Source organism: Archocentrus centrarchus, chromosome 22, assembly GCF_007364275.1.
Source record: "Archocentrus centrarchus isolate MPI-CPG fArcCen1 chromosome 22, fArcCen1, whole genome shotgun sequence".
NCBI classification, from domain to species: domain Eukaryota; kingdom Metazoa; phylum Chordata; class Actinopteri; order Cichliformes; family Cichlidae; genus Archocentrus; species Archocentrus centrarchus.
This window is the reverse complement of record NC_044367.1, coordinates 19,124,011-19,151,750: the sequence shown is the minus strand read 5'-3', so window position 1 is coordinate 19,151,750 and position 27,740 is coordinate 19,124,011. Positions and strand designations below refer to the sequence as shown.

At 40.7% G+C, this 27,740-nt stretch overlaps 2 protein-coding genes across 3 annotated transcripts in view; both read left to right on the top strand.

Annotated features, from left to right (window-relative positions):
• Positions 1-867: 867 nt before the first annotated feature.
• cdan1 (codanin 1) lies at positions 868-13,288 on the top strand. Its single transcript, XM_030718164.1, has 28 exons — positions 868-980; positions 1,450-2,108; positions 2,206-2,406; positions 2,706-2,896; positions 3,094-3,216; positions 3,326-3,404; positions 3,487-3,607; positions 4,183-4,292; positions 4,576-4,665; positions 4,778-4,853; positions 4,994-5,199; positions 5,342-5,480; positions 5,681-5,824; positions 5,919-6,085; positions 6,392-6,473; positions 6,961-7,050; positions 7,135-7,189; positions 7,877-8,013; positions 8,106-8,209; positions 8,598-8,747; positions 8,858-8,921; positions 9,051-9,129; positions 10,425-10,654; positions 10,905-11,012; positions 11,111-11,174; positions 11,361-11,563; positions 12,200-12,307; positions 12,438-13,288. The coding sequence occupies exons 1-28, from the start codon at positions 903-905 to the stop codon at positions 12,558-12,560; spliced, it is 3,981 nt and encodes a 1,326-aa protein (XP_030574024.1). The 5' UTR covers positions 868-902; the 3' UTR covers positions 12,561-13,288.
• Positions 13,289-13,428: 140 nt separating this feature from the next.
• stard9 (StAR-related lipid transfer (START) domain containing 9) overlaps positions 13,429-27,740 on the top strand; it is a 40,381-nt gene continuing 26,069 nt past the window's right edge. Inside the window, exons 1-3 of one of the 2 annotated variants that reach the window (XM_030718162.1) lie at positions 13,429-13,826; positions 17,177-17,246; positions 19,815-19,931. In XM_030718162.1, the coding sequence (XP_030574022.1) occupies positions 13,780-13,826; positions 17,177-17,246; positions 19,815-19,931 (234 nt within the window). In that variant the 5' untranslated portion in view covers positions 13,429-13,779. Of the gene's footprint in view, positions 13,827-17,176; positions 17,247-19,386; positions 19,430-19,814; positions 19,932-27,740 lie in introns of those variants that run through there. The other variant, XM_030718163.1, reaches the window with a different exon arrangement.

The window sequence follows — 27,740 nt, the reverse complement described above, 5'->3', positions numbered from 1 at the left end:
TTCATCACTCCATAATACCGGTTGCCACTGATTTTTCAGTCCAGTTGTGTAATTTGGGATACCTCAGCCTTTTCTCCCCTGTTTCTCTTCCTTATGGATGGCTTTTTGACAGCTACCCTTCCACTGAGACCATTTCTGATAAGACTTCAGCAAACAGTAGATGAACCAACTCAATGGCCGGATGCACCTTTGTTTTTCACTTGTCCAGCATCCTCAAAATTTTTAAAGCCACAGTGCACACCATGCTGAAGTTTTTGGTCAACAACTCTTTTAAAATCACCTAAATGGCACAAAAATCCTTTTAAGTCTGCCAAACTGTATTATTTTTGGCATGTTTCATAGATTAAACTAAAGAAATGGGAACAAATTATGTTTGTTTTGTTTTTTTAAACAGGTTGCAAATTGGCTAAAGATACACTTTCAAATGGGTTCTTTGCCAAGTTGTCCTACATGTAGACACAGCACTTGTTCATCCCTTCAGCTAGGTAGTTTTTAATTCTTGAATGATCCATCGGCTAAACAAACAAACATTCCTCTGAAAAAGGTCAGGTACATGGACTAGACTGAAAAGCAGCCAATGTCCAAAAGAAAAACTTTTAAAGACCTTCAGAAAGCTTGGAAAATTATTGCGCAAAACCACTTTAAAAATGTCATGAAATTCTGGCTCCTTGGAAGTAAAATATAAACTCAACTCAACATGTGCACAGCACCGTGTTTAGGTTAGCATCTATGGACGGATGATATAACAAGCAGAGACCTCGGATGGCCCTTGAACTACTCTTGTGGGCTCTGGCTCTGACGAGAAGCACACGTGGTGACATACGTAATTTGCAATACGCATGCGTACACGCTAACCCCGCCTTCCTGCTCTCAGTCCTACAGCCGCGCAGCGCTTGACAAGAATGGCGGCTCTTTTGGAATCGCTTGTCTCACAGAAAGTGGATATTATTAAGGTGGTGGACTGGCTAAAGAATGCAAAGGTAGGTCTAAAACGGATAATACTATCACGAGAGGAACATCTGTTGCCGTTTTGTTCCTGTTTAGCTTTTTTTATGTGATGACACAGCTCCCAACTAATGTAAACAAAACTTTTAGCTGCTGTGCTAGCGAGTCACGTTAGCTGTAGATCGGGTTGACTCCAGAGGAGATGCTAGTTGACAGTTTCCTTTTCTTCAGAAGAAATATTTTCATTAAAACTTGTCATAATTTACCACAGATACTTAATTTTATTATTATTGTTAGCGTCTAAAGACAGCTGTGGCGTTTTAGCAGAGATTAGCCAGCACGTTATTAGCTAGGTCAAATACTAATTTTCTTGAGAAATAAACTGTAGCTGTCCAAAAGATTTATTGACGTATGTACCTACTATCATGGGGTGCCACTTCAGGTTTATAAGTGATTCATTTGTCTCGATCCACTTTCCAACAGTTAAGTCTCTCTTTTCAACAGGACGGTGACAAGCTGTCGTTCAGTGAACCCGGGCTGACAGTTCATAAACAGAAGTTTGTCGCTTTTCTATTAAATTTTCTGAGAGAGCAAAGTAGTCAAGCACTCACCCATGGCCCCGCCACACCAGCTAAGACCCCCAGCCACCCTCGGCCTGCTGCACAGACGCAAGGTTTCTCAGACAGGAGGGGCTGCAAGTCTGATACTGGTGGAAGTGGTGTTCGGGGTGCCAGCCGGGTCCAGCTGTTTTCTCCTGCGTCTGTGTCACCTGGAACTGAAGGATCTCACTGTTTGAGTGGGGTCAGTGCCTTAAGCAGTCCCTCCTTTTCTACTACATGGAGCCCTGCTTCAAGGCCTTCAGGATCTGAACGGCGTGCTGGGCAGAGAATCATACTCGGAGACTACATGGTTTCTCCTCCTGACCTTCAGCACAGCCCTAACTTCCAGTCACAGAAAAGCCGCAAGAAGAGTGGTGGCAACATGGCAGTGGGGGCACGGGGACGTGGAGGACAATACATTGATGAGACTGGAGGGAGGAGATCAGTAAGAGGAGGAGGGTACGGTAGAATAAGCGAGCAAGTTTCACCTCCATCTGTAGCTGAACTTAATTTCAGCAACTTGGAAGAGTTCCCTCCTGTTGGCTCCTCACCCATTTCCTCTGCGTGAGTCTGCACAAGCCTCACATAAGTAAAACAAAACATAAATATAAATTTGATCATGTAATTTTCCAACAGTCTGACAGCTTCTGTTATTCCTCAGGGCATCTAAGCCATCTAGAAGAATAAACCCGACACCAGTAAGTGCAGAGCGGCCACACTCTAAACCAAAGACCTGCTTCACATCAACCCCATTCAGTAAACCATCCTGCCCCCTGTCAGGAGTAGAGCCACTTGAGCGGTCATCGGCAGGAGGCAATTCTCTGAGGCTTCAGGAAGAGAGGGAATTACTTAAAAGGGAGAAGTAAGTGTACATACCTGTTCAGACACAAAATTTTAGCTCTGAGTGTATTTATTCACATTGTGGAAATAAATTTTGATTATAATTTTGGACTGTTCAGTAATCCATGTCTACTACTGGGTCCTATATTACTTACAGATGAATAGTGTAGGAACTGAAGTAAGTGTTTGTTGGTAATTGTCTGTACAATCTTGCCTTCAGGTTCCTACATGTGTAACAATCTGGGCTGTTTTTGCACCAGCCGAAGCAAAACTTTTCTCCATATCTCAGCTTTTTCATGATCAGGAATTTCTTGTTTTTAGGACAAAGCGTGCCCAGCAGGTCAGCTCTCCTCTGCCACCCTCTCTGGACCCTTGCACGCCTACCAAGACAGTGCTTAAGACAGGATCTAAAGTGACACCAGACCAACAGACAACTTCTCCTGAGCCATCCAAAGTCACTTTCTCCTTGGAATTGGATCTTTTGGTTGAGTTGTACTGTACCTGCATTTCTGGTAAATGACCACAAGGTGGTGATCTTGACCTAAGGAATGAATGAATTGTTGAGGATAAAAATGTTGACATAGGACAGAGATGTATTTACAGACAGTTTCTTAATAAATGCCTGTCAGCAAGTTCCTGTAAAGTCATTAAAGTAATTTAAAAACGGCTAAAAATGTTTACATTAGTTTCAATTTTTATGTGTTTTCAGAAAACCTTGTGCCAAACATTTTCTCGGAGCTCTTCTTTGTGATGCAGTTACTAACGTCTTGGTCCCCTCACGCTCATGATGATGATGAACAGAAAAGTTTGTGTGCAGTTAATTCACATTCAGGTGGTGCAATTGCTTCCAACATTTTAGTCCCATGGCATTGCAAATACTAGGATTATGTATGTAATTTAATTTAAAATTGAAACTCTCCCAATCTGTTTGAAATTTTCAGACATCCTTGAAAGATGTTATCTGAGACAAGTACACAATTGTGTGTATTTTGCAGTGAAGGTCCTGGAGAATCAATTTCAGTGAGTGTCCTTTGTTTTTCCCTACTTAATAGACTCCTCAACCTTTTCAATTCATAACCATGACCTTTTTGTAATTTATCAGGTTGGTAGCTCATTTGGACAAGTGCACGTTGCGTCTGCTGGCAGAGAATGAACGAGTGGCGGCTTTCTCTCCAGATCTCAGGGACCGTCTCACTCAGGCCCAAGACAGAAGCACAGCCAAGGTAACAGAATTGTACTTTACAGTACTGTACAATAAATGTAAACACTTGGGGCCAGATTTACTAATGCATTGCGCAAGCGCAAACTGGGTTTTGGTACTAAAGAAAAAGTACTGTCAGTATTTACAAAGAGTGCAGTGACAAGATTGCTCAAAAATTATTGCGACTGACTCTGTTGCTCATGTAATTCTGGGAGTTCCTTTCTCAAGGCGCTCAATATAGGGAGGAGAATTGAGCGTGCAAACGAACTATGTTTGTAACACAAAGTGTACTGGTAATTGTACTGATATTTAATGCAAAAAAAAAAAAAAAAGCATCTTATTTTTTTGTGCTTGATATTGAAATGAGATGACTGTGCCTGTGTTTAAAAAACAGCACAGCTTTTGTAAATCACCTGAAAAAATAGCCACACCTGTGTTTGGGGATTGTGCTATTTTGTCACATTTAGTAAATCTGGCCCATAATGTATTTATAAATCGTTCCCAGTGCTCTATGCCATTTTATAAACATGACTACCAGCTTGTGTTGGTAATCCACATCCTTACTTTGATACCTCTCCACTTGTATACATATTTCAGCTCTCTCCTTCAGTGTCCACTTTCATCCACTCAGTCCCATTCCAGCCTGATACTGACAACCGATCCAATTTTGATAGTGACAAGGCCTTCCACATCTTTAAAAAACAGAGGTACATTCCAACTTTTTGTCCATTTTATAAAGGCGCACTGTTTTAAATTGCAAACACATTGTTTGACAATTGAAATTTGAGTGAAATGTGAGTACGGATTTATTCCTGAGGTTAGGAATTAGACCATTATTGTTTGATAATTTGCAGATTCATTTGTAAAACTAGAAAATAATTTGACTTTTTGGTGAATGGGAGATTCAGTTACTGAAATAAGTTGATTAAAACCACTGAATATTTTTCCATCCATCCATTTTCTTAATTACTTGTTTTGTGCTTTTCTCAGAGATATTTTTTATGAGGTGCTGAGAGAGTGGGAGGACTTTCACAAGGTACCAGGGTGGAATTTTGACACTGCACTTGGAAATAGGATCAGGTAAGTCTGGTTATCTGCACAACCTTTTTATTTTTATTTCCTGCAGCCAGGAATTAGGTAAAATTAAGCATTTCAACTTAATAGATTATCTGATATCTGTCTTCTACTTTAGAGGAATGATGAGTCAGCTGACCTCTACAGGAAATCATTCCCATTTCGCCCGTCTGTTCCTGAAGCAGCTTGTTCAGGTAGATGATACATTTTAACAAACACTTCTTATTTATGGTGACTGTCTTACCTCAGAAACATCCTGAGTTTATCTTCTACTCCACACGACTTTTCTCCTTATTTGGCCCAATAAGGTCTCAAATCTACCATTTTTCTTTAGATGTGTAAAGGTCCCCGAGTAAACAGCTCATCTGGAGATGCTCCTGATGCTGACCTGCTAGGCATGTTGGGAGCTGAGGGTCTAGGACGTCTGAAGCGTCTTGAAGAGCGTTTTATTCAGCCTTATGGAGTTGTTGGCCCCTGCCCTCCCCCATCCTTCCCTGGCTATCAAGAGTTCTTCAAGGACTTCCTGCAGGCAGCTAGCTGGTGAGACAGTAAAATTTAAGTAAAAAGAATCATAATAAATATTAAACTTGATATAACCTTCCTTTGCCCTTAACTGAAAATTAGAAAGTTTTGTAGAGTATGTCCTGCCATAATCTTACATGTCTTACATATTGTGTACCAGCTGCCAGCTGAACCAGCACCTGCAGGACAGCTTGTGTCAGCAGCTACTCCATCTGGATGAGGAGTCCATCCTGAGCCCTCCAACTTCCGTCTGTGAGCGAGAAAAGGAGGAGGAGGGAGACGGAGACATGGAGCAGCAGGTATTCTGTTACAGATTTTGAAATGTCTGTGTCCCCAGCTTTTGTTGTGGGTGTTTTGTTAGTTTGCATCAGTATGTTTTACAGCTAGTTTTTTTTTTCCCCAAGTCTTTTCATTTGAAGCAAAGAATTTCAGCTTGGGTATGATTACATACATGCCCAGTTAGAGAAGATTAGCTTTTATGCCATTTAATCCTTTTTAGGATGAGAAGCAGCGGTTCTCCTCGGTGCTGCTTCTAGCTCGTCTTCTGGCAAAGTTCCTGGGATTCATTTCCTTTTTGCCTTACCAAACATCTGAGAGACCATCCAGAGAGATACAGGAGACTGCTATAGCCCTGCGCAGCAAGGTGAGGAAACAAATACGTATTGCACCAAATAGTCAGGCCTGTTATAAATGCATATTTGATACCATACCTTTTTTTTTTCCTCTTGGCCCCACAGAGTGTTCCAGTGCTGGATGTGTGGGCCGTGTTGAGAAACAGTATGAGGAGGAGGCGCACCATCCTGACTGTACCCTGGCTGGTGGAGTTCCTCTCAATGCTAGACTTTATCGGCCCTCTGCTTCTTTGCTACAGGACCACATTGGGCACATTGCTTCTCCTATATAGGTCTGTCTTCATATTTGGGGTTAATTCTAAGATGCATGTAAACTAATTATAACAGTACAGGTAAGTGGGTAAAAATCATCTTTGAAAACAGTGTGTAAAATAAAATAGAAATGTGCACAAATCAAGGAGCAGTAAGAATAAAAGGATCACTTGTTAAAGAAGTGTCATACAAAGCATAACCATATCTCAAATAAACATATTTGTCCACTAAGAATAACCTAGAAAGGCATTTAAGAATAATACACGTACCTATAATATGGATGACCATTTGTTTTGATGCTGTTTTTGGCTTCTGTTTGCTTGCAGGAGAATGGTGCTTGGCCGATGTGAAGAAATGTGTTACCTGAATAAGCTACTAATGTTGTCAGTATTAGGCTGGCTCTTTCAGGTGAGATGCGACATCTAGACGTGAGCAGTAGAATAACACTACAGGAATCCCTCACTTATCGCGGGTGTTACGTTCCAGGACCACCCGCGATAAGTGAAAATCTGCGAAGTAGGGGTGCTATATTTATTTTAATACTTATACATTATTTTAGTAGTTATACACTATTTTACATTTTTATAAACCCTCCCCACACACTTATACACCAAATATATACATTACTGTACAACACGTACTACGCATGTGAAGAACGAGTACTGCTAAAACCCCGCGAAACAGCGAAAATACCGCAATAAATATTTTACACTAATATTGATTGAAAACCCGCGAAACAGCGAGTCCGTGAAAAACGAACCGCGAAGTAGCGAGGATTACTGTAATCATGATTCAAAGACCTAAGTACCACTTTTGTGATCGCGTTTACATATATGCATACATTTTTACATAATGCCAACATGCGGTTGAACTTGTTGTGTTTTAACTTGTGCAGATTCCAGTGATTCCAGAGGACATTTTTTTCACCAGTGAGTTTACTGTGATGGCCGAGGTGGAGGACAGTAACATAAATGTTGCAGGGCTTGTAAGTGACAAATTTTAATCGGTGTTTGTTCATAAAACAGCCACTGCTTGTTTTTATATGAAAGTTGTGCTTGTTAATTTTTAGGACTGTATTCCTCTGGTGGATCAACAGCTTCTTTATACATGTTGTCCATTTCTTGGTGAGTACAAATGTGGAATGCTGAATGTAATGTTACATTGGGATTAAGGGCACTTTCTTACGCTATTATCATTTATGGTAGCTGCCCTTTTCATCCTGGCTTATTTCCCATTAATTCAGCTGTTATTATAGCCATGTTAACATTGGAGTTTTTAACCTTCAGCTTTGTTATTGAGGGTTTTTGGACTAGCCAGTCCTTTTAGTTAAACTGAAACACTATCTTGAGGATAGCAATTTTTATCAAAGCTGCAGATTAGTTGTTGTTGGGATTATTCTTATCCATGGACACATGAAAATTTTCCAAGCCTCCTTGATTGGTTGCAGAGTAGTGAGTGCAAGAATGGCAGTTTTCATAGGTTGTTTGGCCTTCTGTTTGACATGGACTGAAGTTCCACTAATAAGGCTGCTACCAAACTGAACCTTACCCACTGCTGTCCTCATAATGGTCCACCAGTGCATTTAGCTGCTGAATATTCTCCAAGGTTATTATAATAGTACAACATTGGTAGTCCAATTACATCAACTGGCATGTTGGCCCAGATTTGTGTGACTCCACCTGTCCCCAAAACTCAGAGTTGATGAGATCAGATAAACCAGGTTGAAATGAACCCTTCACCACAGATGAGCTAAGGGACAGTAACGCACACTCTCTTTTAGCTTTAGATCAAACTTGTTTTTGTCCATACAGGTGAGTTTCGCAAGCTCCTAGCTGCCTTTGTGTCTGGAAGCACAGCCAAGAGTGGAGGAATTATCCGCAAGATTACTCCCACTTCTGCTGAGCTCAAGGATACGCCAGTGGCTAACAGGTCGCAGCAGAAACTGCAGGTGAATAAACAAGCGATGCAGCAAATGGAAATTTTAAATGGCACTGAATTTCCTATTTGAGAGCATTTAAACCATTTGCCTAAATGTGACAGGTGGACCTCGAGCAAGCCTTCTTTCACAACCAGCCTCCGTCATTACGTCGCACTGTGGAGTTTGTAGCCGAGAGGGTTGGATCCAATGCAGTCAAGCATATGAAGTTAGTATCATGGAGCTTGGAGGGTGAAACTCTTTTAAACCACTAGTTTCCAAATTAACTGCAGCGTTCACTTTCCTTCTTTTTTTTTTTAATTCAACCTGCCTTCCACTAGATTATCCTTTTCCAATTGAAAATGGCTCCCAGAATAGTATGTAATCATCCTGCAATGTTAGTTGGTTGCCTTCCTAAGAAGCTAGAGATGGTTTAACAGCTACTTTTACAGCACTTCAGTGGCAGCTGCTGTGAATTCACCCCTCTGTGTATTGCACAGATATGTGCACAAAACCTACTAAAAGCATCATCAACACTACTTGTAGATTATGCACATTGGTTTTTTTTAAATGCTGTATTTGTACACTAGCTTTATGCATGTGGGACTTCTCAACAGGGCTACCTTAGTAAATGAGTTGGTGAAGCGAGGAGAAAAGATGCTGAGAGACGGACTTTGGTCGCCAAACTCAAATCCCTCAAAACTAAACGACTCCATCTGTGCTCAATTGTGCGATGCAGGCTTGGAGGCTTTGGCAAGAGCCACCAGGTACAAGAACTTCTTTTACAAGTATCCTGCTGTTTTATTCTTGTGTGAATAGATTTAATAAGGAATTATTATGAGGTGTCACTTTCAGTTAAGAAAAAAATTGCATGCAGGTTTTGCTGTGAGAAGAGCCCTGAAGCCATACGAATACTGCTACCCGATGAGACTTCCCCTTCTGTAAGTTCAAGAATAAATACATCGTTTCAAACCAAAAAAGTACAGCAACTACAGCAAATGCTCAGTAAAGCTTTGTGGTTGAGTGTGTTGCTGGATGTTTATGACCTACAACACTGAATTTCTTTGCAGGTCCTGACCACTTCTGAAAACATCACCAAACGTCTTGCCACAGAAAAAGCCTGCAGTTGGCTTTCTGCTAACATTACAGGTACTCAGTTAGACTTTCTGGTTTTTCTATCCATTTCAGTGTGATGTTTAAAAAAATGAAGCTTTCTTGAGATCAGTGAGCAATGAGAAGTTGTTTGCTCATTATTTCTGCAAATGTTGCTTATAATTTGAAGCCAGGTACATTCTAAAGTTTAAAGTATGTCATCTTTAATGCAGGGAGGCATCTACCCAAGCTTTTTCTCCCAGTTTGGATACCTGGTCAGATACCAGTTATAATCCTAATTCCAAAAAAGTTTTAATGCTGTGTGAAATGTAAATAAAAACAGAATCAGATGCTCTGCAAATCTCATAGGCCCATATTTTATTCACAATAGAAGTCAGAAAACATATCAAATATTTAAACTGAGACATTTTACTATTTCATGAAAAATATTTTGAATTTGATGGTAGCAACACATCTCAAAAGTTGGAACAGGGACAACAAAAGGCTGGAAAAGTATGTGGTACTAAAAAGAAACAGCTGGATGAACATTTTGCAACTAATTAGGTTAATTGGCACTGATCTTAAGGGCCCTCAGGCAGCACTGCCTTCAAAACATGCATGATTCTGTCATGAAAATCACTGCATGGGCTCACTTCAAGAAATCATTGTTTGTAAACACAGTTCTCCGTGCCATCCACAAATGCATGTTAAAGCTCTTACAAAGAAGAAGCCATATATGAACATAATCCAGAAAATCTGTTGCCTTCTCTGGACCAAAGTGGATAAGGCAAAGTGGGAAACTGTTCTGTGGTCAGACAGTTAAAAATTTTAAATTCTTAAATTCAGTGTAGGGATCCTGCACTGTGGTAAACATGGCCACATCCCAACCAACTTTTTTTGAGATGTGTGGCTGCCACCAAATTCAAATGACAAACATCTGATATGCTTTCTATGCTCTGTTGTGAATAAAATGTGGGTTTATGAGATTTTCAAGTCATTGCATTCTGTTTTATTTACATTTTACAGTGTCCAAACTTTTTTTTTTTTTTCGGGGGGGTGTATTTCTTTCCCCACGGCAACATGAATGCAGTGATTTCTTTGATCTGGTGAATCAATGTAAATGAATGGCAGTGCAGTGGTTTTGAAAGCCTTTTGTATGTGCCTGAGGCCTGTTTGTCTACTCACTAAGGCTCCAGACCGAAACATAGAAAAAAACACTGAACTGACCCCAAGTGCTCTATGCTGCTGGCAGTATTTTAGAGAACATCATTTCCATTGTAGATGAGAAGGGGTAAAAAGAGAAACCAGTAGAGGATATCTATCTAACTTTCATTATGTTCTCATTGTAAAAGCACTCATAAGACGTGAGTGGAAGAGCAGGTATGACCGTGTGATGAAGACTCTCGGTAGTCCAGCTGTTCCAGATTCTACTGATGTGGACAGAGTGGTTGAGCTGGTCCCTCGGGAAAAGTTGCAAAGTCCCAAGAGGAAACAAGGAAGCGAGAGTGAGAGAGTGATGTGTTGCCCTCCCCACTGTGACCACAGTGCTTCACTGCCCTCTGACATTCTCGTTGAAATTAAGGTATATTTGTTTTGTTTTTTTTTAATGTCTAAGTATTTCATTTGACAATGCTTTGTCGTAACAAAATTTCACCAGTTAATAATTTGTAGTTCTAAAATACTGTTTAATTTCCCATTATGCCAGGCAGTTTAGTGTTATATCACTGGTTTACATCATCATAAAGTTGAAAGAGAGGAAGCCCCAGAAGTATCTTGCAGATGTAAAAGTGAAATGTATCTTTCTGAACTCAAGAGGTTTGATTTTAATGTAGGAGCTGCTGAGCGTTGTTGTTGGTCCGAGGACTGATGAGGAGCTGCCCACTTGCTCTCAGCTTCTAATCTTGATACAGAGAGTGGGAGCCACATTGTCTTGCAGAAAGGTACATCAGAGAGAGAGACAAGTGTACTGAAATTATGCTGAATTTACTGATTTGTTTCCCAGTTTTGATTACACTCTTCCTTCTTTTTGCTTGCTTAGTTTTTGAATGCAATGTCAGAGCAGATGCTTCTGAACTGTAGTGTCCTACTGGCTTGCAAACTGGGTAAGAGATTCCAGGCTGTTTAATGACTTTATGGTAGTCTTTATGATATATACATATATCTCTCGATCATTTTAATGAATTGGTAATTCCCTGCTTTATAAATAATCCCTGTTGTCATTTAAAATTGCTCTGCTGCTATGAAACGTCCTTGACAGTCCTGAGAATGTGTTGTGTGTGTCTGTTCAGTGTCTGCAGAGCTCCCGGTGTTGCCTCTGTCAGGGTGCAGCGGGGATGTTGTTGGTAATAGTTCAGGGTCAGAGCCTCCTGTCACAGCGCTGCTGGAGCAGCTCGCTGAGCTGTGGGAGAAAGACAGCTGTTCCTCCACCCCTCTCCACCTGCTCTTCACCCCACTTACAGTCACTGCTGTGCTGAAGGCCAGCGACACCGAGGTATTAATCGTCATACTATTACAAATTCCTAACTACATATTAAATTGTTGTAGATCAAGGCTAGGAAGCAATAGGTGTGCATAAGACCTTTTTTTTGTTTTTTGTTTTTCTTTTACATAAATAACACCAAACAGTGTCAGCAAAACAGAACAAACAGTGCTGAGGGTGTTCTCTTCATCTTTCATAAAGCCCTGCTGATGTGTAGTTTCTTGACTATTTCTTTAGTATAAATTGTTCATACCTACCCGCCTAAATACTTGCAGCATATTTACAATGGATGGAGACTTTTTTCCCTCCTACATTTTTCAGTTCTTTTGACTTATTTTGATGAATTCTGCAGTGCTTTTTACTGCTACTACTTTTCCAGTCTGTCTACTTTAGAAAGTAGACAGACTGGAAACGAGGCGGCGTGAATGACATGTGAAACGGTCCCTGTCCTGAATTGAAGTATCTGGCCTCCAGCATGCTCCAGCATGTTGAATTCTTCTTTTTTTCTTAGCTTTTTTTCTTTCAGTTCTGTTAGGCCAATATTTTCTTAAACAGTTTGATATATTAACCTTTTCTATAACATCTAATATCTTTAAAAGTTGTTTTGACACTGTAATCTCTAACCTTGTGTAAATCATTTCCTTTTAGAGGAAGAACTACCTGTTCCTGGTTAGAAAACTGGTGGACAGAGGGTTATTAAGCAGAGAGGAGGTCATATCTCATTGGAAAAAGCTAACAGATCTGGCCTTACCTGCGGTGAGGCTTCACGTTCTTGCCATCATGTGTTGCTTTGGAATTATTATTTATTAAAACTGATGATTTGACATCTTTGGCTTTTTTTTTCTGCTCTCTTACTAATGTTGTCTGCTTTTCTTTCTCATTTCAGGAGCTGATAGAGAATTTTCAGCTGAAGTCAGAGACTGTGAAACCCACTTCGCCTCTGGCTGAGTTACAAAGTCATATGGACATTCTGCAAGTCTCACATCAGACGGTAGAGGGAGCTACATGACAACAGTAGTAGTACTCAGTTTCCCCACCCGAACTTTTGTGTGATCACCAGTGTTTTGTCACATCTGCAAGTGTGTTGTTCAAGAGGGATGCAGTTCTGAGTGACTTCTTGTTGCTGATTGTCAAAGAGGTTTACCAGTCAGGCTTTACAAAGTTCAGACTTATGTTCTTTACCTGTGACATAAGCTCAGGTGCCAAGGAGAACCAGAAAATTCTGTAGCATCTATGGACCACAAAATCTCATCTTAGATCCAAGGGAATTTCCTGCAAGCCAACCTGGTTAGGTGGCTTTGTCCTTAGGCAAACAATAAACAAAATATGAAGACCAAGAATAAATTAAAATCACAGCAAATTAATAGCCAAAACTGAAGAGAGCTGGGCAAAGAAATGGGAAGTTTTTGCATTCAAAAAAGTTGAGTAATTAGCATTTAGCACATAAAATGTATAACATACCGCAAGCTTCAAAATTAGAAAACATCACGTTTGTCTAAGAGTCAGAATTGTTGATTTTAATGCCACTGCATATAACAAGTGTCTTTATTTCAGTATAGCACTTTCACGCTGCCTTTGACCGCTTGACTAGTGACTGCATGTTTATTTCATAAATGCAAAACAGCATTTGTGATAGGTTTTGTTCATGTTGAACAAGCACCCTACTCCCTGCTGCTTTTAAAATGAGTTTTTAAAAAAAATGTTGCTGCATAGTTCAAATAAATGATAGATGTATTATGTGTTGTCATGACTGAAATGAATAACATACAGTTTCATAATGGGAAAATAATAAAGCATATCAGTTTAAAAAAAAAAACAAACCCTGATCTGTTGATTGTTTATCAGTTTATGATATAAAGTGTAAACCCCAATTTACAGACTTTGGACAGTAGAGAAATTTAAATGATAACAGACAGGAAAAAAACCAAAACATTTGAATGTGGCTAAAAGGGAGGAGTATCCAGCAGCATCCCCTCCCTCTCCCAAGTCTGCCCTGCAGGAAGTTTCCCTTCTCTGCTGAGAGTTTTGGAGACACGGCGGGCGTTTGGATCGTCCATCTGACGGCAGGAGATGGCTTGAACAGGGGGAGATGACCGGACAACCTTGGCCCACTATTGAAGAAATAGGTAGCGATAATCGGTATGCTCACATGAAGCCGTTATTTTACACCATCTCCGACTTGGCCAGTTGCTGAGTTGTGTGCTAAAACCCCCTCAACACTGCACATCATGGCAAACGTAAAAGTTGCGATTCGAGTCCGTCCTCTTAACGCGAGGTAAGTTCTCCTGTTAGCGTTTCCAGCTAATATAAATCAATATCATCAGCAGGGTTTGTTATTGCTTCTGTCTTTATATCTCAAGAGCTATTACAAGTGTTAAAAGCCCTGCGATTTGCCTGCTTCTTTGTGTTTGCGGCAAAATATTGCACCTATTTTTACCCTTTCTTTCTTGTATTTTGTCCATTTTGCTGTTTGAGGCGACTGAAATCAAGCGGTGAACTAGCTCGTTAGCTAGCTCAGCACACCGCAGTGGTTAAAACAAGTGGTGCACACGGTAAATGATGACAACTGTGGCTGTCAGTGGTCCTGCCCGACTGAGCAGGCTGTGTAGTGCTGAGCAGTAGTACAAAAATATAGCCAAGGTATCTAAATGCAGGCGGAAAGTGAAGGAGTTACATTTCTGACAGAGCCTTGTTTGAAGTGTCATTTCATGGCTTTTAGTTGCAATCATGAGTCATTGTATCCCATTGTGTCTGACAGTGTTACAGTATGTATGTTTTTCTACCTTTTCTGCTGTTGTGGCAAAAAGTGATTTCCTATGTTTCTGTGTATTTTTTATGTATCGTACCTTTGCTTATATTGGTGAATAAACTGTAGACTTACAAACTGGTTATATATAAAATAAAGAAATTACCGGATTTTCAAGTATCTTTAGTACTGTGTCTTTATTACCTACATTATAATCAAGTCCAGTCCTTTTTTGGCCACTTATAACATTAAAGTTCTATAAAGATATTATATTTCTTGCCATTTCTGCCGCCCACTTGGACAGCTCTCTCTTTGGAAAAAGAAAAAAAAAGAGACATTTTTAATATCAATGACACTTTTTACCCGGATAAATAAAGATGTCACTTGCCAAAAACTGGTTGCAGCTTCTACCTTGTGACAGGTAGAAGCTGTCACAAATAGTCTTGATATCATTCATGAGAGCTATATTTGACATATGTTTCACAGATTATAGGCCAACAAGTAATTTATAACACTTCAAATATGGGCAGTTACTTTTTGGCAAATAGCAGAAATCATTTTTTGGCACAGCACTGGTATTTGCCAGAAATGATTGCTGGCATTTAAACTGCTGTAAATGACTTGCTGACCTGTAATCTGTTAAACATATCTCAAACATAGCTCTCACGAATTATATCAATTCATTTTGAGCCATAAGGATCATTCCTGGCACAAGGTAGAAGCTTATCCCTTATTTATTCAGGTAAAAACTCTCACATTAAAAATATGTTTTTCAAGAGAGATCTGGTCAAGAGGGCAGCCAAAATTGCATGAAATTAAATTGACAGTTCTATAAAGGTATTCTAAGTTGCCAAAAAGGACTGATTGATTATAATGTAGGTACAATAATGAAGAGTCATAAAGATACTTTCAAAACAGGTTATTTCTTTATATAAAACCCCTTTATAACTCTTGTTTACTACAGTCTATTAATATAAGCAAAGATATTAGACATAAATAATACATAGAAACATCAGAAAATACTTTTTGGCAGCCGATCGCTTTTTGGAACAACACTGTCAGTAACTATATTGATTGCACTTGATTACACTTGAGCGTTTATCACTTTGATCAAATGGTTTTAAGCAAGTTTGATGTCTTTGGAAATTAATTAATTAATTAATTAATTTTAAAGAGCGCACATGTTACTTTCATAATCGTAAACAAGCCAGGAAAGATGGAATGAACAAATTTGTTTGGTTTACTTTTCTCCTTCATTGTTTGTGGGAAAAACTTTTCTCCCCATTTATAGTGCTGTGAAATGTGTTGCAAGTATCAAAGAAACACCGTGAGGCTGTAAAAGTTGCTTTGCTCCATTGGAGCACCCATTTATGTGAACAGGAAATTGCTACAGTATGTTAAATGTAGCTTCTTTTTTTTTTTTTTTTGAGGGTCTGGAGATATACTACATATAAGTTCCATAGTGGTACGTTTAATTATTTTGAACTCCTGTATGAAGTTTTGCAGGATTGCTTAAACTTGGAGGCCACTACAGTACCTTAACAAAGCATTATTCAGGCTATGAAAGGCTGGACAATGATTCTTTCAGCTGGTCTTCCTGCTGTTTTACATAACAAAAGAATTTCTTATATTAAATGTTCACTGTCATGCAAATCTGTCCTTCCTGATTTGGGATTCTGACACCCTCATTTTGCTCATCTTTTGTATTTCCTTCCTTTATATATATTTGAATAAGGGCCTGCTGTGTAACAGAGATAACATTAACACCAGCCAGGTCTGCATTCCTCATTCGACCTTGCCCACATGCGTGTTGCTCTTTGTTTTAGTTGACCGCTGGGATTTAGTGGGTGCCCCTGAGAATGTGGGCAAAATCTCGAAAACCCAAAACAAAACATCTCAGCCCGTGTGTGCTCATCTTAAGTTTGTATCAAAACACATTTTTGTACAAAGTTTACCAGTCCCAAACGCCTCCTTTTCATGCTGGTTAGAGCCTGAGATTGAAGGTTGGTGGTTTTTGGGTTGGGCCGCTGCTGGGGTTGGCAAAATGAGTCACACGTGGTGAAGCACAGGGGGGATGATTTAAGGCAGCCTCCTCGTGTGTCCCAAGCCCACCACAGAGATGGAGCTAGATGCCGCTACAGGCAGCATTTGCCATCATTATCGCTCCTGGAGATCGAAATCCTCTCAGCTCTGTGTTGTGATTGCCTTCAGTTTTGCTTGTGTTGCATCAGATTTACTTGGTCCAGCTGCTGAAGCGCATGCACACACACACACACGCGCACTCACACACAGAGCTGAGTTGACCTTGTTTTACACACGGCGGATGACACGCTGGTCTTGATTGCGCTTGCACAACCTTTGTGTGCTCTCTGGACTTTTGTGGAAACAGCTCAAGCTGCCTCATCAGAGCGAGTTTCTGCAGAGCATGCCGGGTCTGTTTTCATTTGAATCTGAAACTGGTCAGTGGTGCGCTTGTGTGGCAATTTCATGGCTCACATGCGCACACACACACAATTCATTGTGTTAATTGTCATGTGATGGCCTCGAGGCGAGTGGAGCCAGCGTAGATTTATCTGGACATCCTCTCAATTATATCAGCTGCAGCAAAAGAGGATTTTTAAAACCAATTTGAAACAGTGTTTAAGATGATAATACAGGAAGGTGGAAATGTTCTTAAAGCTCTGTCTGGTTTGCAATTGCAGTGCGAGATGCTGGTCAATACTGATGACATCCCTTAGAGCCCTTTCTCTCAAATGGAAGCATTGGCTGAAGTTTATTTTTTTGGGGGATCTGCTTCCTTTCTCTTCATCAACTTTGTCAGCCCTTGCCTGTACCTAATATTATTAAGTATGCACTTTTCTTCTTTTTTTTACTCATAGGGAGAGTGCAGATGGAGGAAAGCTAGCTGTTCAGGTGGAGGAGAAGTTTGTGAGGATCCGAAATGTGAAGGTGAGTAGCCCTGCATCCCAGTGTGACAGAAAGACCCCTAATTTTGGGCCCCTATTTGTGTCATTTGTTGGTAGGGCTTGGTGAGATGGGAGTAGCACAGGGAAGCAACAGGATGTTTACAGCCTCGAATCAGCTTTTTTTCCTGCTTGATGCTGCTTATGTTTATTGTACAGTACGTGTTGAGCTCACACACATGTGCACCCACACACACACACACACACACACACACACACACACACACACACACACACACTTGGATTGAGAGACCCTTCCTGTCAAACACATGCAGTCTGAACCCTCTGTGCACAAATATAAACAGCAGCACAACTACGCCATACTTCAGATACCTCCCAAACATACTCAGGAATAAACTGTAAAAGATAAAAACATACCATGAAGTAGCTTTACTGTTAAATTAGATGTTTTTATGTGAATCCGGCTTGTGGCTGGAGTTATTATTTCAAGGTTTCATTGAAGTTGTTCACATTTGGAACTAATTATTTTGGGAGCTTACAGTCTTGTAAGCGGACACTTTCACCACATTACCAACCTGCTGTGTCACATAGCTGAGCAGGCATGTCTGATTGGTTGAGCTGCATTTGCCTGCTGACAGTCTAATGCTGTTTCTACAGCTTCACTGTGGAAACTGTAACACTATGTTTCTGATTGGGAATATCTGTGTGAGCTAATATGGAAATGAGAAAAATAAAGGGTCTAGCCAGTGGATACAACAACTATATTAACGATTTATAAATAGATGTGACTCTTTAATGTTATGAGTCAAAAAGATCAGCTTCAGCAAACAGATCACGTTGAGATGGGAACCAGATTTGAAATTCATGTTTAGTTCTTAAAGAAATGTTATTCTTTGTTTGCATTTTCTGCTTTAAATGCAGGCGTTCAGGGAGACGTTTGGGGGAGGACTAGAGAATCTGTTACACATGATGTGACAGGAGACAAACCACATATGGCCTCCCTCTGCCTTGGAAAAGGATCATGAACCCAAGATTCTTGCAGATCTCATGGGAATAATTATTTATGGAAAGTGACACAGTTTTGGAGTGTCTGAGACAGAAATAATAAAGGCTGGATTTTGGATACAATAAACAGCCAGTGAAATAAACTATAAAGATCTACTGAAAACAAGAAAGAAGTACAGAGTAATGTTTTACAACTTGTCAGTTTTCTCTAACGTAAGTGGTCAGAGCTTTGTCGTTCAGGAGATTTACCAGGGGCAGGCGTTGCTCTTAGTTCATCCCTCACACTACAAGTCCATTGTCCATTTCCTAAAAGTGCAGAGAGGTTAAGTAGTCATGCTTTCAGGCAACCCAATTGCTGTGAACAAAATTGAATCCCAGGGCTTAGTGCTGCCTAATGCTGCAGTCAGTAAACGATTACTTACACAGATGATAGAGTGGCCTACACCTGCAAGACTCTTTTCCCAGCCCTCTTCTTTGTGCTTGTTTTGTATTGGTTTTTTTTATAAGCTGCAAATGTCCTCAAAATATATATATATATATATAAAGCACTGTGCAGAAGTGTCGACCCATCCCTCAGGGGATCTCCAGTTTGCTGAGTTAGGTGACTTCATGCTTTGACATGAAAATGTGATGTTTTGCCAATAAACCACATATGCTTAAATAAATGTGCATGCATGGGTTTTTAAATCTTCCTGAATATATTCCTGCTACAATGATGGTCTGATCTTGGTTCTGTATGATGCAATACAAAGAGGATATCGTTAAAATGGTCATCTCAGGGGAGTGAACTAAAAATGCTTATTTCAGAGGGACTGCACTATGATCCAGTATAAGATGAATAAGGGCTATATGAACTGTGAATCATGCAAGCTACTCTGATCTATAGAGTTGGAAATGAGCCTAATAAGCCCACTTTAACCTAAATGTAATACATACATAAAATTATGAGCTTTTCAATTACAGATAAAAGTGCAAGGTCAATAGTAAAACACCTAAAAGTTATTGTGAGCAGCTGTAGCAGACTGCCACTGGAGCACCTCTGAACTGTAATGTTTTTTTTTTCTACATTGCAGGCAGTGATTTAGAAGCAATGCTCAGATGCTGGACTTTTTTTTTTTTTTTTTTTCCCCCAGTGCAGTTGTTACACATGAGCGAATGCAAATGCTGCTGTGCTGTCTTTCCTCAGTTCAGGATTCATTCACAGTAAGCAGAAAGTTGTGTAGTGTTAGCGCACTGAGGCAAATAAAGAACTGGAGGAGGAGTAAGCCTGTTGCTAATGAATGGAAAAAGCTTGCTTGCAATTCCATACGATGTAGTAGCCTTGTAAACAATATTCATAATACTCACTCTTATCACTGGCATGTTTTTTTGGATGTCTCATGTTATGAAAAGCATGCACACTGTAAAGTCTGTGCTGGTATGCTGTATAATGTTTTGGAAGGCAATATGAGGCAAATTATTTCTTTATTTGTGTAAGGTAGAATTTAGTTTTTACTGACTGTGGTGCTGTATTACGGTAAGCATTGTTACTTAAGTATGTCGAATGTCAAATAATTATGTGTCTTACACTTTTATCTCCTCCCTGAAGTTGGATGGACGGACAGAAGGAGCTGTAGATTCCAGGGAGAAGCTTCTGGAGTTTTGTTTTGACTACTGCTACTGGTCGGTGGACCCTGCAGACCATCACTATGCCTCGCAAGAGGAGGTAATGACCTAACCCCCTAATTGACTGTGGCTGCATTACTCACCACAAATAACACGGTATCCTAATTAATTTTTTCCGACCCTGATTGCTCACTGAACTATTGCAAATAGATAATGACTTTGTAAGCATCTACACCGTAAATTAAATCATTGGAGTCTACGTCTATTATTCGGCCTCAGTCTGTAATGTTGCTCCTGTGGTTCAGACATCTAATGCCACAAACAAGCACAGAGTGCTCTGACAGTCTTGGATGTAGCATTTTTTAATTCAGTCTAATAGATAAAAATATCCGTGCATTATTGGTAAACAGAATCTGGTCTGCTATGTAGTTGTTTGTGCTGCAGCAGTGCCTAAAGATCTTCCCTGTTTTTGTGCCATATTACATGCACTGTTGTGGGTGGACACCATGTGTATGCTGATCCAGGTTTTGGCCACAAGTTGACTCTGGGCAAACACAATCTCCAAAAGAAGAGCCCAGAGGAAATGCGGTCCTTGTAGACAAACCACAACAAGAGGGGTGTGTGTTGTTTTGTATGTTTTTACACAGATGGCCACTCGGGGGACGTGATATCAGCTCCATCTGTTACCCAGAAGTCTCTTTGCCTCAGAAATGGCACGGCTAGAGTCAGCTCGCTTTTCATGTCCCGACTTTGATTGGACGATTAGATATCTTTGTGCTGCTTTGATTGGAGGGTGTTGCTGGAACCTGAGATGGGTTTGCAATCAAGAGGAGGTGGTGCCTTGTTTCCATTAAAGGAAATCTCTTCATATGGATTTTGATTATTGATTTGCTTTGCCATGAAGTTTTCATTGTTCAGCACAAAAGCTTAACAATAATTAAAAAAAAACAACAACAACTTGGTTTTACAGCTTGTCTACTTATTCTATCCTTTGTTCTCTGCCATGCCCTCCTTGCTGGTCTCTGCTCTTGTCGGTGCTGTTTTTGTATGTGTTTGAGAAAGACTGGTCTGTAATGATGGCCTACACGCTGCACAGGGCAATAGACAACACAACACTTCTTCCTCTCTCTGGCTTTAGCCGATTCTGTCCTCAGCAGAATTGTGTCCAGTCACAGCGGCGTAGTGGCCACAAGACATTCCTCTGATGGCCTGGTGTGGGAGAAAGGGCACCAGTAAAAGACAGAGCTGCTGGATTTAAATCTGACCTCCTTTCCAGCACTACAGTGCAAAGCATTGTCTCTTTAACGAATTATGTACATCATCACGTCAGCTGCTTACTGATCAGACATCACAGTTGAAAATGTTCAAATTGAGTATTTTCTCTGATGGATCTGTTGACAAAAGGCTTGACGTAAAAAAAAGGAGAAAATACTGTGTGTGTGCTGCAGGGCAGGAATCATGATTAATAGCGCATTGTTAGGTAGCTTTTCAAATTCAGGAAGCAGTCTTAACTATGTTACCAGACAAATTGGCAACCAAAGTTTGCAACCATGTCCCGTTGTGCCGCCTCATTTAACAGCCATTACATTAAGGTAATTTCTCCAACGTGACCCTATAGATTTTGTTGTTTTTATTTCCAGCTTAATGAGTTGATGCTATTTTTTGCCAGTGGTAGATTTCTCATAGTTTCTGCTCACGCAAATGATATTTTTGCATGCTGAACTTTTTTTCAGAGCAGGAAAACAGACTTTGCCTTGCATGCTGTATAGTTCCCAGGAGACTGAGACAATCTGAAGCGACGGAGGAATGAGACATGGAGAAACTGGATCTTAACTCCTGCTTTTCCAGTCCAGCAGGAGTATCTCACCACTCCCAGCTCCCCTCTTCTCCCCCTAGGGACACATGCCTCCCACTCCTGCTTTGTGCTGTCTACTGTACATGTCTATGCATCACTGATGGTTTACACCAAATGATTGCGGTGGTTTCCATCTCCATACGCCATTACAGAGAAGACAGAACTCTAGCGTCTTATACTGTATTCTGGGGTGATGATATGATTCTTGTCAATGAGGACTCCTTGCATTAAGTTTGCCTTATAAGTTGGGACGTTTGGTGTTTAAGATATATCTCTTATAGTAGAAGGCTGAGTAGGGAGGAAGAAGAATGACTCTGCCAGATGATGGAGGGTAAGATTTTTGGAAGAGATTTATAATTCATAATGAAAGCCAGCTGTTGAGTTAATGCAGCAAAACAAGTGGGCCTATTTGTCTAAATGCTGCCTTTGTTTCTGGCTTAGATATTAGGCAAACAAATATTGTTTTCCCCTATTTATTACCGCAAACACTTTACTTGTTTATTGCTTTTGTCTGTAGGAAACATGGAAGGAAAAACAATGAAAGAGAAACCGCGGATTTGCGTTTGGATAAAGACAGGGAATGGCAAGAGAAAGCGATTAGAGACAAAAAGGGAATGCTGTTGAGGAGGAGGGGAAATGAGCTGGGGGTCCACTGTGCCTCTGCAGCCCCCAACGCTTGCCTGCCAAACTCACAGCTGCCTCACTAAGTAATTTTTCACAGTCAAATTTCAGTGTGACGACGTCACTGCTGGGGATTCAGCTCGGAGCACAGTGTTTTCTGTTGATTGCCAAATGGACTCGGATTGCAGGGGCTTTCCCCTCCCCATCTTCTCTATCTCTGTGACTCTTGTAAGTGTACCATGTGATTTAAATATGGCAGCAGTGTTTCTAGGTCTGTGTGTCAGTGGTGCTGCAGAGCGAAGGGAAGAATAGCTTCTCTGTGCATGGGAATAATCCTTCACACACATGTGAGCACTCGGTCCCCCTCAGCACATGGCCGAAGCAACAGCCAAAAGGTCCTCTCAGGCTGGTTTGAATTAACTACAAACAGGGCACCAAATATACCACATGCTGTCAACAAAGACATATGAGATCTACGCCATATGGACACAGTGTGAGCACCTGTGTTTTATGGATAGACATAGCTTTTTCCTCAGTGAGGGGATGAGACAAATTATTTACAAGAGAGAGTTAAAGTGGGTATAAAGAAGCATGCCACAAAAGACGTGGTGAACTCATTTGAAGCTAACTGTAAACTTCAAAATGAGAATAAAACCTACTCTCTGTAACAGGCTCACTGGGCACATTTAACTGGCAATATTGCTGCTGTAGAAAGAACCGTGTGTGTGTTATTTAAAAAGGGCCAGTTGTTACTGTTTTATTTATAATAGACATATAATATTGATATGTTAGTGTATTATGAATTGTGGCCCTCTGGAAGAGTGGCTTCTGCTCTATAAAAGCTAATGGGGAGCTAAGTAAACCAACACAAGACTGATCTGTGTTTTCAGGCAGGTCCAGAAACTCCTTATTGGTGTAGTTCACGTCTGTCTGTAATGGTATTGCACCAGTTTGTTCCCCAGTAAAGGAGCCTATACACTGTGCCACGCTACCATATCCATGGGGGGATATCACACAAGGCTCCCATCAGTCTAAAGCCTGCAGAAGTAATTCCCAGCTTCCCATAAAGATTGTAATATGGAGCTCTGCTCTACAGTGTTCTGCTTTGGCCTCTTTAACAGTGAAATGGGGGGAGGAGCAGCAAGTCCCCAAACTCTTTCCAGATATGGTTTTATTTATTTGTGTTAAGCCTCGCCTTCGCCCCCGTGTCAACTGCAGAAGAAGTCGCGGCAAAACAAAGTGAAATGCTCTGTTGGAGTGCCCCCTGCCTTAAGTTTTCTTCACTTTCCCTTTCCTTCTGTTCCGCTCTTTCCCCGGTGCCCTTCATTCCCATGTGTAGGGAGTCCTGAGTAATGAAGACCAGCCTATCTGTTCGGCCTGCTCATCTCTGTCTTCCCTCCTCCCTCTCTTACAGCCGCTCTGCTCTTCCATGCAAATTTGACCTACAAATTCTGTCCAAGTGTGACAAACGAGAGCATTGTTGAACCCTGGCCAAACAGCTTCCTCTGTGTCTCTTCCTGCTTCTTGTGATTCTGTCTCCCTGCCTGTGTCGTCCCTCTCTCCTTTTCTCTGTCGTACTCCCTTCACATTTCTCTCTCTTTCTCATCTAGTTCTTTAACCCAGATTCTTTGCAGGAAGGACCTCCTGATCTCCTGTGACATATTTTTTCTTCCTGAGTCTAAACAAAGCGTTTAGTTTTGCTCAGGGCCCAGCTGTTGTGTTTGTGTAACCCACTTGGAAAGTGTAGGACGGGAACTGAGCGACCCTCGCCTCTGCTGCAGCTGTCCACCTCTGGACAGAGAGAATCAGTGAGGAAACTTATTTTATGAGAGTAAAGGAGTTTTTGTTTGACTGGTTTTTTAGGAGAACGCTCTATCTACTTTTACACTAACTTTTCACCTGCAGGCTCTTGCCTTTACATTGCTCTTGGCGACACCCTCCTTGCTTGCGTCACACCCGGCTAAAGCAGTCAGAAGCTGAAGTTTTAAATGTGGTTAAGTGCTTCGCTTTGCTGGCCATTTGCCATCACCCTTGACGACATCTTACACATATTTACACACACACTACACATAAATACGTCTCTGGGGTTTAGTGCAAAGCAGGCCACATAAAACCAGACCACCAGTTGGCACTTTCCACTGTGAGCGATTACAGGACTTAACTCATTACAGAGGCATTACACCATTGCTTTTTCACTCGTCAGCCTCTCTCTATTGCTGTATTTCTGTGCAGAGATGGCCTTTTCTTCAACTTTTTCCTTGTTACCAGGCCACAAACTAGGCTGTCTTTGAAAAAAGTTTAAAAAACCCAAAAGATTTCTCCGTGTTTCAAAACAAAAACTTGAGGCGCAGTATTTATCAGGGTCCAGATCGCTGGCACAAAACCTTGCCAGAGCCTTGTTTTACAGGAGATTTTCTTCTAAAAAGGTCTGCTCCAACTTACTTTGACGCACACGAGACATTCAGATTTTCAGATCTGTTGCTTATATAAACTTTTACTAAATAGATTTTCAGAGTCACCATTTGGTTTTAAAAGTGGCTGTTGTAAATATCATGCGGGACCATTTAAATGCTGTAGATGCTCTAAAATGTTCCTTCACATTTCTTTGCTTAAAAGTTTCATCATAATTTGAGGCAGGAAATGCTTTTTGTTAGGCGATAATGGAGTGCACGGATTAGTCTTGTGCAACCAAATGTTTCCCTTAGTGCATCCCTGCGTAGGTGAATGATAAAAATAACTTGTGATCTGCATTTTAAGCGATCTTCTCTTTGAAGGCAGTTTTTCTCCATTTGCGCCCCGATTGCTTTGTTTTGTTTTTTTTTACACTAAGAGAAGGATTTAGCTTCTGCTAGCTCTGGAGCCCTTCTGCTTTGTTTTCTTCTTTCCTGCTTACCCTGTGTTTTGACAGTGAATCTGACATGTGTTTCCTTCATTAGAATGAAATCTATATTTTGCTTTTCCTTTTTCATTGTTAGATTGTTCTTTCCTTAGAGGGCAAGGCTTTGGTTCTTGTTTTGGATGCTGTTTCTGCAGTCACTTAACTGGTCAGAGATGCACACATGCGTGCATGCATGTGCAGTGACCTTCCTGTTCATTGTGGTGTTTTGTCTGGTGTGAGGAGTCTGTCCAGCCTGCACATTCGCTGTTGCCTTGGCCTGGAAATTTGGTCCCCAGGCTGTTTCTTTATTCCAGAAATGCCACCTGTCTCATACCTTACCTGCTTTGTGCAGCCAAAAGTGCCTCCCAGTGCTGCAGGGTGTTGCAAACTGGGAAAGTAGGTTGTGGCAGAAAGCTATTGTGTTCATGGAAGCAGGCTGAGTACAGTGACACAAATTACAAACAAATTTGGAGTGACAATGGCAACAAATAACAGGGTTGTTTTAAAGTTTCCTGACATTGACTGTTGAGATGAAACTCATACACGCTGTTATCGCAAGAAGATGAAATAAATTTGAACTATTTGTGGTTTTCTTCATTTAAACTATGTAGCCAACTTTGAATAAAACCAAACAGTAAAAACTTGGTAGAAACAGAGAAAACAATAGTAATGGTTTACAGACAGTACAGAGACAATCAGGTTCAAAGGAGTGAAAAGTTGAAGGGAAGTTCCTGCCCTTTGTGCTAAACCTGGAGGGACCCTAAGCCTTGTTGTAGCCCCCATAGAGTGAATTTAAGAGGGTCAACTTTAACAAGGGCTGTATTGATTCTCTGTGTTTGAGAGGGGAGACGGTGCCTGTGTCTGTTTTTCAATAGGGCCATGAGGACAAGACAGAGGCAGCAATGCTTTTTGTCTTCATGTTTAAGCCTTCATTCAGCCAAGAGGCAGGGGGTAACACTTGGTGGTCTGAACCCAAGTGAGCTGCACACTTTGGCATTTGTAGTAATGAGAGTCATTACTGAGCAACAGTTACACAAGATGCCCTTACTTTCAAATGTTCTTTTGACATTTTACTTTGGCTTTAATGCTATTATTTTGGGGGTTTTTTGTATCTCGACTTAGATATACCCGAAAGTCTGTTACAAATGCTACTTTTCCTATCAAGACTCGTGAAAAGTTGTAATAACACAAGTTAGTTTGAATTTAAGATATTTAAAATCAATTCCTAATTTGCAGGAAAAATGATGCATTGGGTGTTTCTACTCGTGCGCCTGTGGAGTGATTTATGAGGTCAGAGAGAAAACCAGCCGTCGTGGCAACACATTTACTAGCTGCATGTGGCCGTTTCTGTACATTTGTTTCCACACTAGTCAAGGTGTTAAATAACAGCCCTAAAATGATATTTTAGCTGCATATAGTTTCATGGTTTTGATTTCAAAAATGGCGTGTGGTCCTAATTAATATTTGAAGCAGGTGTTTGCTATGTTGTATTAAATTTTGACTGTTTTCTTGCTGGTTTTTGCTATGATAACTGGATACTGTGATGGTCTCGGCGTGAGCTTCACTCCATCATGTCAGTGCTAAATATTTTACTTCTCTGAGAAAACCCAAGGCTGTTGAATACTACCACACAGACTCACACAGTCCTAAGAACAACCAGATGACCACTGAATACATTTGGGGTACTTTCACAAGGCTCGGTGCTTTCACAAGAGCTTTCAGCCACATCCAACTTAAACCTATTCCCACCATTTTGCAAGCCCAAAGTATACACAGGCTTAACTCCAGTTTCTCGCATCTTTTCAAAGGAGTTGGTAGTCTGATACACATGTGCACATACACACACACACAGGAGGTATTCCTTGATCTGGTTGTGGTAGCTTTGAGAGAATTCCTCCTCTCTCCTCTGTGTACCTACCCACCAGTCTCCATGGTCCAAACGTGAACCTGGGGGCCTGGGAAGGGAGCCTCTCTCTGATCCCAGAGTGTGTTATGGTTCTGGGGGAGAATGGGCTGTGTCTTAGGTCTGGTTTAGATCAGGTTGCCAACACCCCCAAGGTATGTGTTGCCTTTGGACCTGCCTTTTGGGTTGGAGCTAAGGCCACATGTCCTAAGAAGCTGGTTTAAATTATCAGCTGTGTAATAATCAGGTGATTGATCTGTGCAATTGCTGTTCCTTTAACTTGCACACACATGTCCGATCTGTATAGTACATTATATTAAGTGATAAACAACTACATTGCTGTGCTATAGAGTCTGTTCCCATAATAGAATATGTTTGGCTTTGATAAGAATCAAAATAAATATCTGCTGATTCTACGCCTCTGTGATGCCAGGGAAAACCTTTGAGCTTTGTACTACTGCACTAATCTTGGACGGACGTGCTTATTTATTTTTTTTACATGATAGTAAAGTGGGGTTTTAGACTCTTAATTGGCATTAAAAGAAATACTCACTGGAGACTTTGTTAGGTACACCTTGCTAGTACTGGACTGGACCCCCTTATTCCTTCAGAACTGCTGTAATGCTTTGTGAAGGTGCTGAAAACATTCCTC

What these genes read in the sequence shown, in the direction of transcription:
- cdan1 (XM_030718164.1), top strand. Translation starts at nt 903, where the DNA reads ATGGCGGCTCTTTTGGAATCGCTTGTCTCACAGAAAGTGGATATTATT. An exon ending in ACATTGCTTCTCCTATATAG is followed by an intron (nt 6,086 to 6,391) that starts GTCTGTCTTCAT and finishes GTTTGCTTGCAG; the next exon opens with GAGAATGGTGCTTGGCCGAT. An exon ending in CAGATCTGGCCTTACCTGCG is followed by an intron (nt 12,308 to 12,437) that starts GTGAGGCTTCAC and finishes TTCTCATTTCAG; the next exon opens with GAGCTGATAGAGAATTTTCA.